The sequence below is a fragment of the Ovis aries genome, chromosome 3 (assembly GCF_016772045.2).
Source record: "Ovis aries strain OAR_USU_Benz2616 breed Rambouillet chromosome 3, ARS-UI_Ramb_v3.0, whole genome shotgun sequence".
In the NCBI taxonomy this organism is placed as follows: Eukaryota; Metazoa; Chordata; class Mammalia; order Artiodactyla; family Bovidae; genus Ovis; species Ovis aries.
In genome coordinates this window covers 204,703,505-204,717,404 of record NC_056056.1, presented here as the reverse complement: position 1 = coordinate 204,717,404, position 13,900 = coordinate 204,703,505, and the positions used below count along the sequence as shown (strand labels likewise).

The 13,900-nt window shown below is 38.3% G+C and overlaps 1 protein-coding gene across 4 annotated transcripts in view; it reads right to left on the bottom strand.

Annotated features, from left to right (window-relative positions):
- LOC101123029 (C-type lectin domain family 7 member A-like) overlaps window positions 1-12,492 on the bottom strand; it is a 58,868-nt gene extending 46,376 nt beyond the window's left edge. For 3 of the 4 annotated variants that reach the window (XM_042247526.1, XM_042247528.1, XM_060413419.1), the window contains exons 1-2: window positions 12,382-12,492; window positions 8,707-8,799 (exon numbers count right to left, since the gene is read on the bottom strand). In XM_042247526.1, coding sequence (XP_042103460.1) covers window positions 8,707-8,797 — 91 coding nt within the window. In that variant the 5' untranslated portion in view covers window positions 8,798-8,799; window positions 12,382-12,492. Of the gene's footprint in view, window positions 1-6,159; window positions 6,344-8,706; window positions 8,800-12,381 lie in introns of those variants that run through there. The other variant, XM_012175361.5, reaches the window with a different exon arrangement.
- Between the last annotated feature and the right edge of the window lie 1,408 nt (window positions 12,493-13,900).

The window sequence follows — 13,900 nt, the reverse complement described above, 5'->3', positions numbered from 1 at the left end:
AAACTTGATAATAGATTGTTTTCATCATTTTATTGATGAAGACACTCAGATGTAGGAGCATTAAGTGACTCACAAAAGCACACACAAATCCATATATGTGACTTTATGTAGAATATTTATATTTACTTTTAAAGAGCTCCCTTGTGGCTCAGATGATAAAAGAATCTGCCTGCAATGCAGAGGACCCAGGTTCCATCCCTGAGTTGGGAAGATCACCTAGAGAAGAAAATGGCAAACCACTTCAGTATTCCTGTCTGAGAAATCCCATGGACAGAGGAACCTGGTGGGCTACAGTCCATGGGGTCACAAAGAATCAGTCATGACTAAGTGACCTACACTTTCACTTCACTTTCACCTTTACAGATAAAGAATAAAGTGTACATTAACTTAATGAGAATTATTATGTGCACATTCTCATCCTACTTTTCTGTTAATAACAGAAAATGTTTCATGAAATTCCAAAAACCAAAACAAAAATACTGGACTTTCCACAAAATCATTTTGCTTTTTGCATTCAAGAGCTATCATGCACAAAATTTAATTATGAGAGACAGGAACAAACTGGGCAGACTAGATTTTTGCCTCCAGATGACCAGTATGAGCTCACACTATCGGGAAATGAGTGAAGAGAGAGGAAGTGGCTAGCTCAGGGGTCTAAAAGTAGGCAGGCGGGGCGTTTCTAGAGAACGATGTGGGGTGAGGAGAGAACCACCAAGCTCCAGCACCGTTTGCAGCCTAAATTAGTGCCAGCTAAAAATTGTAGTTCACCATCCGGTTCTCACAAGGATGAAGTCACTGGCCCCTGCGGTCCTGACCTTGAACAGACTCTGAAAGGAGTCCAAGGTGGAGATCAGGAATGAGCCCCCTGTGCTCTAAGAAAAACTGGCGGAACAGGCCTTCATATAGTTAGATATTTTTAGAAGAGTTTATGAGCCCAATTTTTTACATCTTCTGATATCTAGGGAAGCACTAAAATCATTAAAGGAGAGATTGCTCCTCTTGACTAGCAGCAACCTTCTTGTGACTAGTAGCAAACCTCTGCCAAAAAATGTGTGCTTAACTACACAAACCCCCCCTTTACTAATATGTGTATGTATATATGCTGATCTTACTCCCCACTTCTTTGGAGCAGTTTCTCAAAACTATCTGACATGCTGTCTCCTGGGCTGCAGTGCTCATTTGGCCCAAATAAAACTCAACTCACAACACGTTGTGCATTTTTTTCCATTGGACATAAGGAAAGTTGTGCTTTGTTGAGAGCATTTCCATTCACTATTCTGCCTTCAAAACAATTGTCCAATATCTCTCTCATCAGTACTGCATCTTAAATGTTTAGTAAGTGAAAGGCCATGGATCAGACCTCCTGTTATTCTTGGGGAAAAAGATCCCCCTCCCACCCTCACCCCCACCCCCTCCCACCACCCCAATCTCCCTAACACACCCTCAGGCCCACAGTCCAGCATACTTTAGCGGCCTGCGGGGCTCAGAATTTCTCATCCCAGTGCTAGTCCATACTCATGCAGTCACATCCCTCTAAAGAGAAGAAAAGCAACCCAAAATACAGGGCTTTTTTCAAAAGGGTAATGCCTCTCCAAAAAGAGCTGCCCACGTGTTTTCCTTCTTCACACATACACTCTGTTGTGCTGAACCAGAGAAGAGGGAAAACCTTTTGAAAATTTGTTACTAAAACTCATCTCAGCCTCACAATCGAAATGCTGGTAACCTCAGACAAGCAAGTTTTTCATAGCAGCTGTTCTATATCATCCTCCACCTTAATCACAGCAGCAACAATCCATTTCTCACAGGTAGATAATATCTTTGCCAACAGAATGGTACTCATAACCACTGGATAGATAATGTAAATATTATTTCCTTGTGTGTCATGGCTGTTCTTGGAAATTCTTAATGAAAAATATGTGTATAGTTCAGTAAATCACTGTCACAAATCAAATGTTGGAGACCAAAATGGAGAACGGAGGGAATGTCCTGGTCCAGGGTTTAGGACTCTGCACTTTCACTGAGAGGGTCCAGGTTCAATCCATCTCTGGTCTGGGAACTAGGATCCTGCAAGCCCCGTGAAATGTAGGGGAAAAAAACCTGGGAGAGTTGAGATTAATGAATGAAAGAAAGAAAATGTACCAGACCATTAAAAGTCTTATTCATTGCACCTGTCACAGTACTTTATATAGTATCTGTTTATATGTCTCTCTCTCCAAGTTGACCGTAAAAACTGTGTCTTATTTTCTTTTGTATAATCATCACCCAGTGTGATGTCTGACATATAAAAAACACTAGATAATCATTAGATAAATGAATATTTTTATGGTTTAACATAGTAGAGGACAGAATTTTTAATTATGATTAGCACAAAAATTTTTATTCCCTTCTTTGTTCTTACACTTGATTTCTGCTTATTAAAAAATATGATGCTATTTCCAGCTACTCATTACTGAAAATTGGAACAACAAGGAAAATATGAAGAAAAAAAGTTAAAATCTCGTTATAAAATTATGCTAATATGTTTCCTTTCCATATTTTATGTGTATATTTTGTGCATAGGAGGAGTTACACATTATTTTATGATTTTTCAACTAACATTATATCAGGAGCATTTCTTACATTTTGAATATTCATAAATATAATTTTTAAATTTTTGTATTTTTCAATTGTAGGGTAATATATATATTTAACCTTTCTCCTATTGTTGGATACTAGATTTTCCTAGTATTTGGCAAGTCAAATAATACTGAGATTTAAAAAAATCAAACTGTGTAGTATCTTGTTCATATGTATTATTTTTTGAAGACAGATCTCTAAAGTGGAATCATTAGTTCAAAAAGTGTTAGCATTTTTAATACTACAGATATATTTTGCCAAATATATTTGCAATGCTAGTCTACTAACATTCCAAGTAGCAGCTTATGAGAATGTATTTCTTTATTCTTATGAGTAAGACATTTTCAAATTGAAGCAGCTTAATTTCGGAACTTGATTTGTACGACGATGCCATCTGGTGGCCATAATACAAAATTACAAAAGCAGAAGTGGAGGAGCCCCTTTGGAAACAGCAAAATTATGGTGACTATTAACGGTCTTACAGGTTTTCAAAAAGTGCTCTTGCTATTTGGATTTCTAATTATCCTCAGCAACCATATAAAATAAAGCTTACAGTCTTTCAAATGATACTTATTAATGCATCTTGTTCGACCTGAATTTCTGGAGAACTTCACACGGTGACTAGTCTATCGCCTGCTGAAGACAGATATGAGTCACAAGGCATGGCCTCAAGGTCATAGTTTAACAGGGATTCACAAAAGCAAACTGATCCCTGCAAATGTGGCCAAAGGCTTTTGCAAATGGAAAATAAAATTTACTAATATTTGTGATTTGAATCATCCTGATTTTATAAAATGCACAAATGCATATCTCATAGCACAGGCAACCTCTACAGTGGTCCCCAATCACAATTCCCCACCCCTTGATATCCATACCATTTTGGAATCCTCTTCCCAAGAGAGCCAATGCATTTCCATCTCTCTCTCTTTCTTTCTCCAGTCTCTCCCCCACCCCCATAGGAAGCAAACTGCTGTGATGTGAATGGTGGTGGTGGTTTAGTCGCTCAGTGGTGTCAGACTCTTGCAATCCCATGGACTGTAGCCTGCCAGGCTCCTCTGTCCATGGAATTCTCCAGGCAAGAATGGAGTGGGTTGCCATTTCCTTCTCCAAGGGATCTTTTTGAACCAAGAGTCAAACCCAGGTCTCCTGCATTGCAGGCAGACTCTTTACCAACTAAGCTATGAGGGAAGCCCCAGTGATGCAAATAGCCCTATGAAAAGACCGACGCGGCAAAGAATTTGGGTCTCCAGTCAACAGCCAACCTGAGACCAGCCAACACCCATGGGAGTGAGCTTGGAGGTGGGAGCTCCCTAGACAAGCCTTGACCTGAGACCCCACCCCTGACCCGCACCTAGAAGGCAGCTTCCTAAGAAACTGAGTCAGTCACCCAACTTATCTGTGACTCACCCAGCTTATTTATTCACTAATAAAGACAATTTGAAACCTACTGAAACATTTCAACATTAATTTCTACTTAAGTATTCAAATTAAGTCCTATAAAATTTTTAAATTTCAGTTAAAGTGTCTAACTCTTTTGAACACCTCAAGAAACAAATATAAGTAAAATTATTACAAAACCTATTGCTATTCTTGTATTTAAATCTACTTTAAAATAAAGCGGTAGCTTTTAAACTTCATTTTGTGTGTTATTCCTATAATTTTTATACTTCTCTAAGGTTATAACTGTACTTAAACTGTTCAATAGTTACATTATTAGATCCTTGAATACTTTTCTAGTTTTCAGTAATCTCCATGGACCAAAACAGCAAAATACTTTGTCAAACAACTGATTTTTAGATTGTTTGCTTTAGCATCATGACTGAATTCAAGCTGCAGGCCATTAAGTTGGCTCTTGTTTTAAACTTAATTTATTACAAAAATGGAACATTTGGAATTCTCACCTTTCATATAGATTTTGTATTTCTTAACCTAATATTTCCATTACGAAGGGTACGTTTTAGGCCTCATTTTAGCTAACATTTAATTATGCATTATGCTATCCTTTTTAAATATTGCTATTATCTGTTAGCACTATTAAAAATTGTGTATGCCTTCTTGTAACATTTAAATTTGGGGCCATTTAGAAAGTCTAAGCCCTGGGAAAAGAGGAATCAAACTCTTGAAGTTAGTCCCTTTTTAAAACGTGTGGTTAAATCATCATTTTAAAGCACAAAATTAAACTCTCTTTTCCTCTTTCTGCTTTCTTATTGTGTATGATCATCCTCGTTTGGATTCTGCTTTTTCTGGGCTGACAAAATTTCCAATATTTTCCCATCTTTACTTACACAGTTAAAACAAATACCTCTCTATACTTCACAAACATATATAAATATAAACATATTCAAAATCGTTTAGCTATATTAACACATTTAATGAAATTATTAACTTTTTGAAATACATTTCTGAAATATAATCGGTTAGAGTTCTTATTTCAGATTACAACTATCTATGCTGACAAACTTTTCTTTTAATTATCATTATGAACATATGACCTTGTAAAATAATTTTATTGATTTATATATTTGTCTATTATAATATTACTATCATTAATGCTCAAAGTACCCCAAATAGTTTGCACAAACTGCCCCTAATAGTTCCTTCAAGCTGACCTCTATGTACGTTATCTTTATTTATTTTTTTTACATTATCTTTAAAAGAATTTTTTAAAGACTTTATTCTTTTAGACTTCTTGGATCACAGCAATCTTCTTATGCTAAAACTTTTTTTAATTTAAAATTTATTTTTAATTGGAGGATAATTGCTTTACAATGTTGTATTGGTTTGTGCTATACAAGGTGAATCAGCCGTCAGTATACATATATCCCCTCCCTCTTAACCCTCCCTCCTGCTCCCCCCACCTCTAGGTCGTCACAGCACCAAGCTGAGCTCCCTGCGTTATACAGCAGGTTCCCACTAGTCATCGGTTTTACACATGATAGTGTAGGTATGCCAGTCCTCCTCTCTCAGTTCGTCCCACCTTCTTGTTGCCTGGCTGTGGATCACAGCAATCTTGAAGGTGGAGTTACAGAGATTTCTCAAGGAATCCCTACCCTGACACACGCATAGATAGCCTCCCCTATTATCAACATCTCCTACCAGAGTGGTACACTTGCTGTCACTTGTTATAATCAATTAACCTGCCTTGACTCAGTCCATAGTTTACCTAAGAGTTCACTTTTGGTGTTATATTAATACATTCTATGGGTTTGGACAAATGTAAAATAACATATATCCATCATAATATCATAGAGCGTGTTTTCAGTGCCCTAAAAATCTCCTGTGTTCTGTTTATTCATCTCCCCACTCCACATCCCTAATCTCTTTGCCATCATTGTACTTTTGCCTTTTCCAGAATATTGACAAACTTTGTCTTAAATGCTTCCTTATTCACAGATAACAATTAGATATAGCCCTTCTCCAAACTTAATTTTTCCCTCTTCAAGCCATGAAATCAGCTAAATCTCAAAGAGCTCAGGTTCTTTCTCTTCTCCATTAAAGTTTCTAATACTTCCTTTTGAACTGAGGATGAACATTCAAACTTACCTCATTATCTGATCACTTCCTCATTTTCATTTTCTGTCATTTTCCCCACTACTTGTAGTCTCCTTCCACACTGACCTCCTCTGAGGTTTCACATGCTCTGCAATAGGTATTTGATCATAATTTCCATTCCTGAGGATGTATTTTAGTCTAGAGGGAGAAGGCTTTGTGATAAACAGCAACAAAAACACAGTATCTCCTTGGTATCACTGGCCCACAGCACAGCACCCAGAATGTGGCTGACTTGCAGTAAGCAGCTATGATTACAGGAAAGTAAGGGGACTGGAACGATAAACCTGATGAAAGCAATCAACGTATAAGTTAAAGGTCTTATTGCAACAGTGTTCAAACAAAACTAATATTATGTATCTAGGTCAAAGCAAGACTACAGAAGCATAAAATTATTAGAGAAAACTGCAGCATAATGGGGCATGCTGCCCAATAAAGACATTTTAAAAAAAGATAAGTTTAAGAAAATCTTCCCAGATGGGACGGTTCTGGCAGTCCAGTGGCTGGGACTCTGGACTTCCACTACAGGGGGCACAGGTTCAGTCCCTGTTTGGGGAACTAAGATTCCACAGGCTGCAATGCTGCCAATAAATAAATAAATATCCATTCTTTTAAAAAAGGAAAAGAAAAAGACCTTCGTGGAAGGTTTGCATGCATATTTGCCTGCATGTGCTTCTGTCTCTGCCTCAAGTTGCCCAATGGGCATGTCTGCCCTTAATTTTTTTTTTAATTGGGTAAATGATCTTTTTATTGTTAAAGTGTAAGAGTTCATTATGTATTATGAATCCACGCCACTTCAGATATATGACTTGCAAACATTTCCTCCCATTCTGTAGGTTGTCTTTTCACTTTTTCAAAAGAAAATTTTTTGACCATGTAAGATCTTAGTTCCCCCAGCAGGGATCAAACTTATGTCCCCTGTATTGGCAGTGTGCAGTCTTAACCACTGGACTGCCAGGGAAATCTCCCTTAATTTTTATATATGTAAATATATGTCAACCCATAATGACTTCCTACAACATCTATGAATAAATGGCTAAAGTGTAGAAATTTAACATTTAATAAAGCATTACAGTGGAGAAGGCAATGGCAACCCACTCCAGTACTCTTGCCTGGAAAATCCCATGGACAGAGGAGCCTGGTAGGCTGCAGTCCATGGGGTCACTAAGAGTCAGGCACAACTGAGTGACTTCACTTTCGCTTTTCACTTTCACTTTCATGCATTGGAGAAGGAAATGGCAACCCACTCCAGTATTCTTGCCTGGAGAATCCCAGGGACAGAGGAGCCTAGTGGGCTGCCGTCTATGGAGCTGTGCAGAGTTAGACACGACTGAAGCGACTTAGCAAAGCATTACAGTAGAGTGATAGAATTCACATTTGTCCTAAGTCTTAAGCCCCCTTTCCTAATGTTACTCACGACAAATTACAGGATATGTTTTTCTTTTTTTTTATGTTTTTGCAACTGCTATAACTGCAAGAACAAAATAATTTAAAATTACATATTTTTAAATAAGGAGTTTGAAGAAGCTATTTGCAGTCCTAAGGACCAAGACATTTTCTTTCAGTCCTTCCACTGGTATGGCCACCTGCGGAAAACAGCCCAGCACAGAGTAGTCACTTGGATTATTGAGAAGGACAGTCAGAAGAGAACCATTGAAAAATGATGATAAGGAGACTTCCCTGGGAGTCCAGAATCGGCCTACAAGTGCAGTGGACATTACTGGTCCAGGAACTAAGATCCCACATGCCGTGGAGCAACTAAGCCCATGGAGAGCCCCAACTGCTGAATGAAGTCTGTGTACAGCAGCAAATGAAGCCTGCAAACCTAGAGCTACACCCTGCAACATCAGAAGCCACCACAATGAGAAGTCCTCACAAGGCAACTAGCAAGTAGCCTCCACTTGCTGCAACTAGAGAAAGCCTTTGTGCAGCAACAAAGACCCAGTGCGGCCAAAAATTAGTTGATTTTTTAAAAATAAAATTAAAAAATGGTGATAAAGACCCAATCGTTACAGTATAATGCCTATATACATTGCTAATTCCCTAGCATTAGCATTTATCATCTTTAAAGACAAAAAACTCTTAAACAGCAAATATACCTTGACTCTATATCTATTACTAATAAAACAAGATGATCTTGCCATGCTTTCTGCACTGTAATTAATTCATGGACCCACAGGAAGAAATAATGCCCTTGTTGCATTGAAATCCTGGACTCAACATAAGAAGTCATCAAGCTTTTATGATAATCACTTTTTTTTTCCATGAAAATGCTTCTAAGTAGTGTTTGTGCATGCCAGAGTCAAGAAGAAATATTCTTATTCAGAGTAAAGCAAAAATATTCTAGGAGCAGTTACAATTTGTGATTGACTACTACCCTGGGAGAAAAAAATGAGTTTCATTTCCAAGCAGGTGTTCAAACACAGTTTAAACACTTGGCAGGTAAGTTATAGAGAGACATTTACAAATTTAGTGGATTTTTAAATGTATAAGATCATGTTCAAAACTGTGATGTATGATTCTGTAAATATAGATGCTTACCACCCTCATATTTTGTGTCAGCAGTTCTGGATTGCATTCTCTTCCTTTTGCCAAGAGATTTCACCTCAGTATAAACACGCTTCTCCATCATGTCTGAAGGGTAGAGAAACGTGGAGATGAGATGTGGTTGAAAGAGAGCTTTCTCATACATTTAAGAAAAAAATTATTGCAATTCACACTTCTCATACACCATATGAAAAATTGTTCTTTATAAAAATTATATTTGAGGGGATCTTCTTCCTCTTTCATGAGAACTCCCTTGAATGCCTAAAATAAGTAAATTGTGTATTGGAATTTCACACCATTGGTGGTCTTTTGTAGGCTTGAGGGAGGCTGCTGTTCCCATGATAAATGGAGAATTGGGGTGGGGCAGGGGGGGCGGGGCAAAAGTATAAAGTGTTCAGACCAAAGTGTATATATACATATTTTGAAGAGACTTTCCTTCAGTGTTCAGAAACAGATTAAAACAATAGGTCATAAAACATAAAAGCAGAGCTGCCAGAAGAAAGGCTGAGAAGTTGCAGCTTTGGCTGCCTGAGATCCTTTTATTTTTAAACCACAAATCACAAGGGTTACCTGTTTTGTTTTGTCTTGGTTTGTTTTCATGTTAAGCTATCTAGTTCTGTAGCAAAGCACATCCTCTGTATACTGTAATGCTAGATTATAAGAACACGTTTTATAGATATAGTGATAATAAATCCAGAACTATTCTGATTTCTCCATCTGGTTTTTCCTAAGTCCATTCTCACTTGTCAAACAACCTGCTTATATTTTTAATTCAATGTGAGTTCCTTCTTCTGTGCAATGAGGTACCCATTGAAACTGACGATAAGAGCCACAAGTAGGTGGCTCTTAGACATGTATCTGGATGTATATGATAAAATATCCAGAGATCAAGACAGGTCAACAGCATCATCAATGCCACTGGCTCTCTAAAGCTTTTGAAGCTGCTCTTGGGCATGTTGACAACCTCATGGCTACATTAGAGTTGTCACAGCTCCAGGTAACTTATTCAGTATTCAAGGCAAAAAAGAGTAGAGGTAATGCAAGCCATTCCAGAAAGCTAGACTTTGTCTTAAGTCTTAGTAGCCAAAGGTGGGCTACATAGCCATTCTAGCTACAAGGGGAGCTGAGAAAGTAACATGCGAAGAAAAAGAGAAACAGTGATTCAGAAGGGCTCATGGATTGGTCAATAGTCTTTGGCCCCCTAGGCTAGGGCTAACACAAGATTTAATGGACATCAACACATTTTTGAGGTCTAACTATTTATACCCTCAAATTAATGTAAAGGTAATGTCAAGGTGGTTCAGTGGTAAAGAATCCACCTGCATGCAAGAGACACAAGTTCAATCACTGGGTCAAGAAGATTCCTGGAGAAGGAAATGGTAAACCACTCCAGTATTCTCGCCTGGGAAAACCCATGGACAGAGGAGCCTGGCGGGTGACAGTCCATGGGGTTGCAAAAGAGTCAAACATGACTTAGTGACTACACAACAACAGTGAATCCAAAAAGGCATTTTAATTTTCAGAAAAAGAGCTAAGAGCTATACATATCACAGTATAGAATGAATTTAGAAGATCTTTTACTATATTACTTGTCTCTGCTAGTTTACCTACTGCAATTATCAGTATAAAAAAATAGCTTAAGGGACTTCCCTGGAAATCCAGTGGTTAAGACTTTACCTTCCAAAGCAGAGGGTGCAAGTTTGACCCCTGGTCAGGAAGCTAAGATCCCATGTGCGTTTCAGCCAAAAAAAAAAAAAAAAAAACAAAACAAAAAAACAGAAACAATATTGTAACAAATTCAATAAAAGCCTTTTTAAAATATAAACTTAAAAGCAGAGAACTCTGAATAATTTTTGCCTTTAGGAAAAACAAAAGTTTGAATTAGAAAGATTTCACCTGAAGGATATGTCTGGGTTAATGATACTAAGGGATTCCCTAGATTGTGACAACTTTATATTGAAGAGAAAAGAGGGATGAGTCCCGGAAAGGACTGGTAATCAAAAAAAGAAGAGAAAAACAGTTTCGGACTGAACGGAAATCTTAGGGTATTTTTTAATCTCTGTATAATATTGATTCTCTTATTGATTCTTTAAAAATTGCTCTTAGGGACTTCCCTGGTGGTCTGGTGGTTATAAATTTGCCTGCCAGTGCAGGAGACACAGTTCTGGAAGGATTCCATCCCTGTTCCGGAAGGATTACATGTGCTGCAGGACAACTAGGCCCCGTGCCTTAGCTATGAAGCCTGTGTGTTCTAGAGCCTGTGCTCTGCAGCAAGAGAAGCCAGGGCACTTAGAAGCCTGTGCATGGCAAGTAGAGAAAAGCCCGCTGACAGCTGTGAAGACCCAGCACAATTAAAAAAATAAAAAACAGACTGCTCTTAGTTTGCCATCTCTGGCTAAATCTGACGCTGATAGCCCCTATTCACAGCTTCTCCAGCAATGCCCAATATCCTATCTTCCAGCAGCACTAAGAGTCTGTGGAAATAATGTATCTGGGCTATAATCACTTTGAATGCATTGCCATGCTCCTCTCCTCCACCTGGCAAAATACATAGTCTTCCTCCAAGTTTGACTGAATGCATTTCTTTGAAAAGTTTCTTGTGCCTGAACAGAGTTAACTCCATCCTTCCTGTGAACTCTCAGATATCCTTAATTATGATCCAGTTACTTCTGTTTTCACATTACATTTTAATTATTTATAGCTATTTCTGTCCCCTGAACTCTGAGTTTCAAGGCAAAGGGTCTGTGAGTTAATTACCTTTAAATTTTCAGCACCAAGTATAATGTGTGCCTTGCACACAGAAAGTGTTAACTAAGCATTGGTGAACAGACGGATAAAGGAACAAATGAATACTCTAAGGCAGGAGGCAATTATAAACTTAGAAAACTGAAAAGAAAGAGCAATTAATTATTTGTAAAGGTGTTTATGACACAATAATTTGATCTCCTTGAATGACTTTGTTTCTAAACTTAAATACAAAGTGTTTATCTTCCAAAAATTTTCAACTTATAAGGAAAAAAGATTTCACATAGTCATTAATTTGTATACTACTAGAAAACAAAATATTGCCTATCTAGATTATTATAGTTTATAACTAAGAGTAAAAGCTAACTAAAATGATGATAGAAAACATTCACAAAAAAAATTATTCTTAAAAAGAAATGAAAGGTAAACATACCTTTTCTATACCTTTTCTTAGTCTTTACAATTCACTTTATTCGATTTCTTAACAAGGAAATTTGGAGGGTTCAGCATTATTTCATTACCAGAATAAAAATTCTTTCATTCAATGTCCTCCTTTTAATTCAATATAGTTCTACTTGAAAATGCTATACTTCAGGGGATTTGCTCTCCTTTCCTAACGTCTCATTACTCTGAGTTTGCTCTGTGAAAGTTGCTCAGTCGTGTTCGACTCTGCAACCTCATGGACTGCAGCTCACCAGGCTCCTCTGTCCATGGGATTCTCCAGGCCAAAATACTGGAGTGGGTAGCCATTCCCTTCTCCAGGGGATCGTCCTGACTCAGGGATCAAACACATGTCTCCTGCATTGCAGGCAGATTCTTTACCATCTCAGACTTTCACATACCAAGCCCCATCAGATAGGATTAAGGATGTTAAAAATCTCTCCAGAAACAGTAGCTGATGACACACAGTAGCTTTGATCTTACCTGTAAGTTTCACAGTTTGTTCAGAAATAGAGTTGGGAGGGGTTCACTTTCCCTTCTAAAGGCTGAATGGGAAGAAAAGATCTGATGTCCAGAACAACTGAAAATATTCTCAGCAGTAGAATAGGAAATCTTGACATTTGAGACATTCTGAAAGTTTCTGTTCTTGTCAGAACTCTTACATATGTCCACTTTATTTAAAGTACCCTTGCCTCTCCATGGTGGCTCAGACGGTAAAGCATCTGTCTACAGTGTGGGAAACCCGGGTTCAATCCCTGGGTTGGGAAGATCCCCTGGAGAAGGAAATGGCAATCCACTCCAGTACTATTGCCTGGAAAATCCCATGGATAGAGGAGCCTGGTAGGCTACAGTCCATGGGGTTGCAAAGAGTCAGACATGACTGAACGACTGCAATTTCACTTTCACTTTCACTTTACCTCTCCATGATGTTATCGCTTACTTACAACCAGACTTCCTGGAATGTGTCAAGTAGGCCTTAGGAAGCATCATTATGAACAAAGCTGGTGGAGGTGATGGAATTCCAGTTGAGCTCTTTCAAATCCTTAAAGATGATGCTGTGAAAGTGTTGCACTCAATATGCCAGCAAATCTGGAAAACTCAGCAGTGGCCATAAGACAGGAAAAGGTCAGTTTTCATTCCAATCCCAGAGAAAGGCAATGCCAAAGAATGCTCAGACTACCACACAATGGCACTAATCTCACATGCTAGCAAAGTAATGCTCAAAATTCTCCAAGCCAGGCTTTAACAGTATGTGAACCAAGAACTTGCAGGTGTTCCAGCTGGATTTAGAAAAGGCAGAGGAACCAGAGATCAAATTGCCAACATCCATTGTATCATGGAAAAAGCAAGAGAGTGCCAGAGAAACATCTACTTCTGCTTTATTGGCTATGCCAAAGCCTTTGACTGTGTGGATCACAACAAACTGTGGAAAATTCTTAGAGAGATGGGAATACCAGACCACGTGACCTTTCTCCTGAGCAACCTGTATGTAGGTCAAGAAGCAACAGTTGAAACTGGACGTGGAACAACAGACTGGTTCCAAATTAGGAAAGGAGTACGTCAAGGCTATATATTGTCACCCTGCTTATTTAACATAAATGCAGAGGACATCATGCTAAATGCCAGGCTGGATGAAGCACAGGCTGGAATCAAGATTTCTGGGAGAAATATCAATAACCTCAGATACGCAGATGACACCATCCTCATGGCAGAAAGTGAAGAAGAACTAAAGAGCCCCTTAATAAAAGTGAAAGAGGAGAGTGAAAAAGTTGGCTTAAAACTCAACATTCAGAAAACTAAGATCATGGCATCTGGTCCCATCACTTCATAGGAAATAGATGGGGAATCAGTGGAAACAATGGGAGACTTTATTTTGGGGGGCTCCAAAATCACTGCAGATGGTGACTGCAGCCATGAAATTAAAAGACACTTGTTCCTTGGAAGAAAAGCTATGACTAACCTAGACAGCATATTAAAAAGCAGAAGCATTACTTTGCCAACA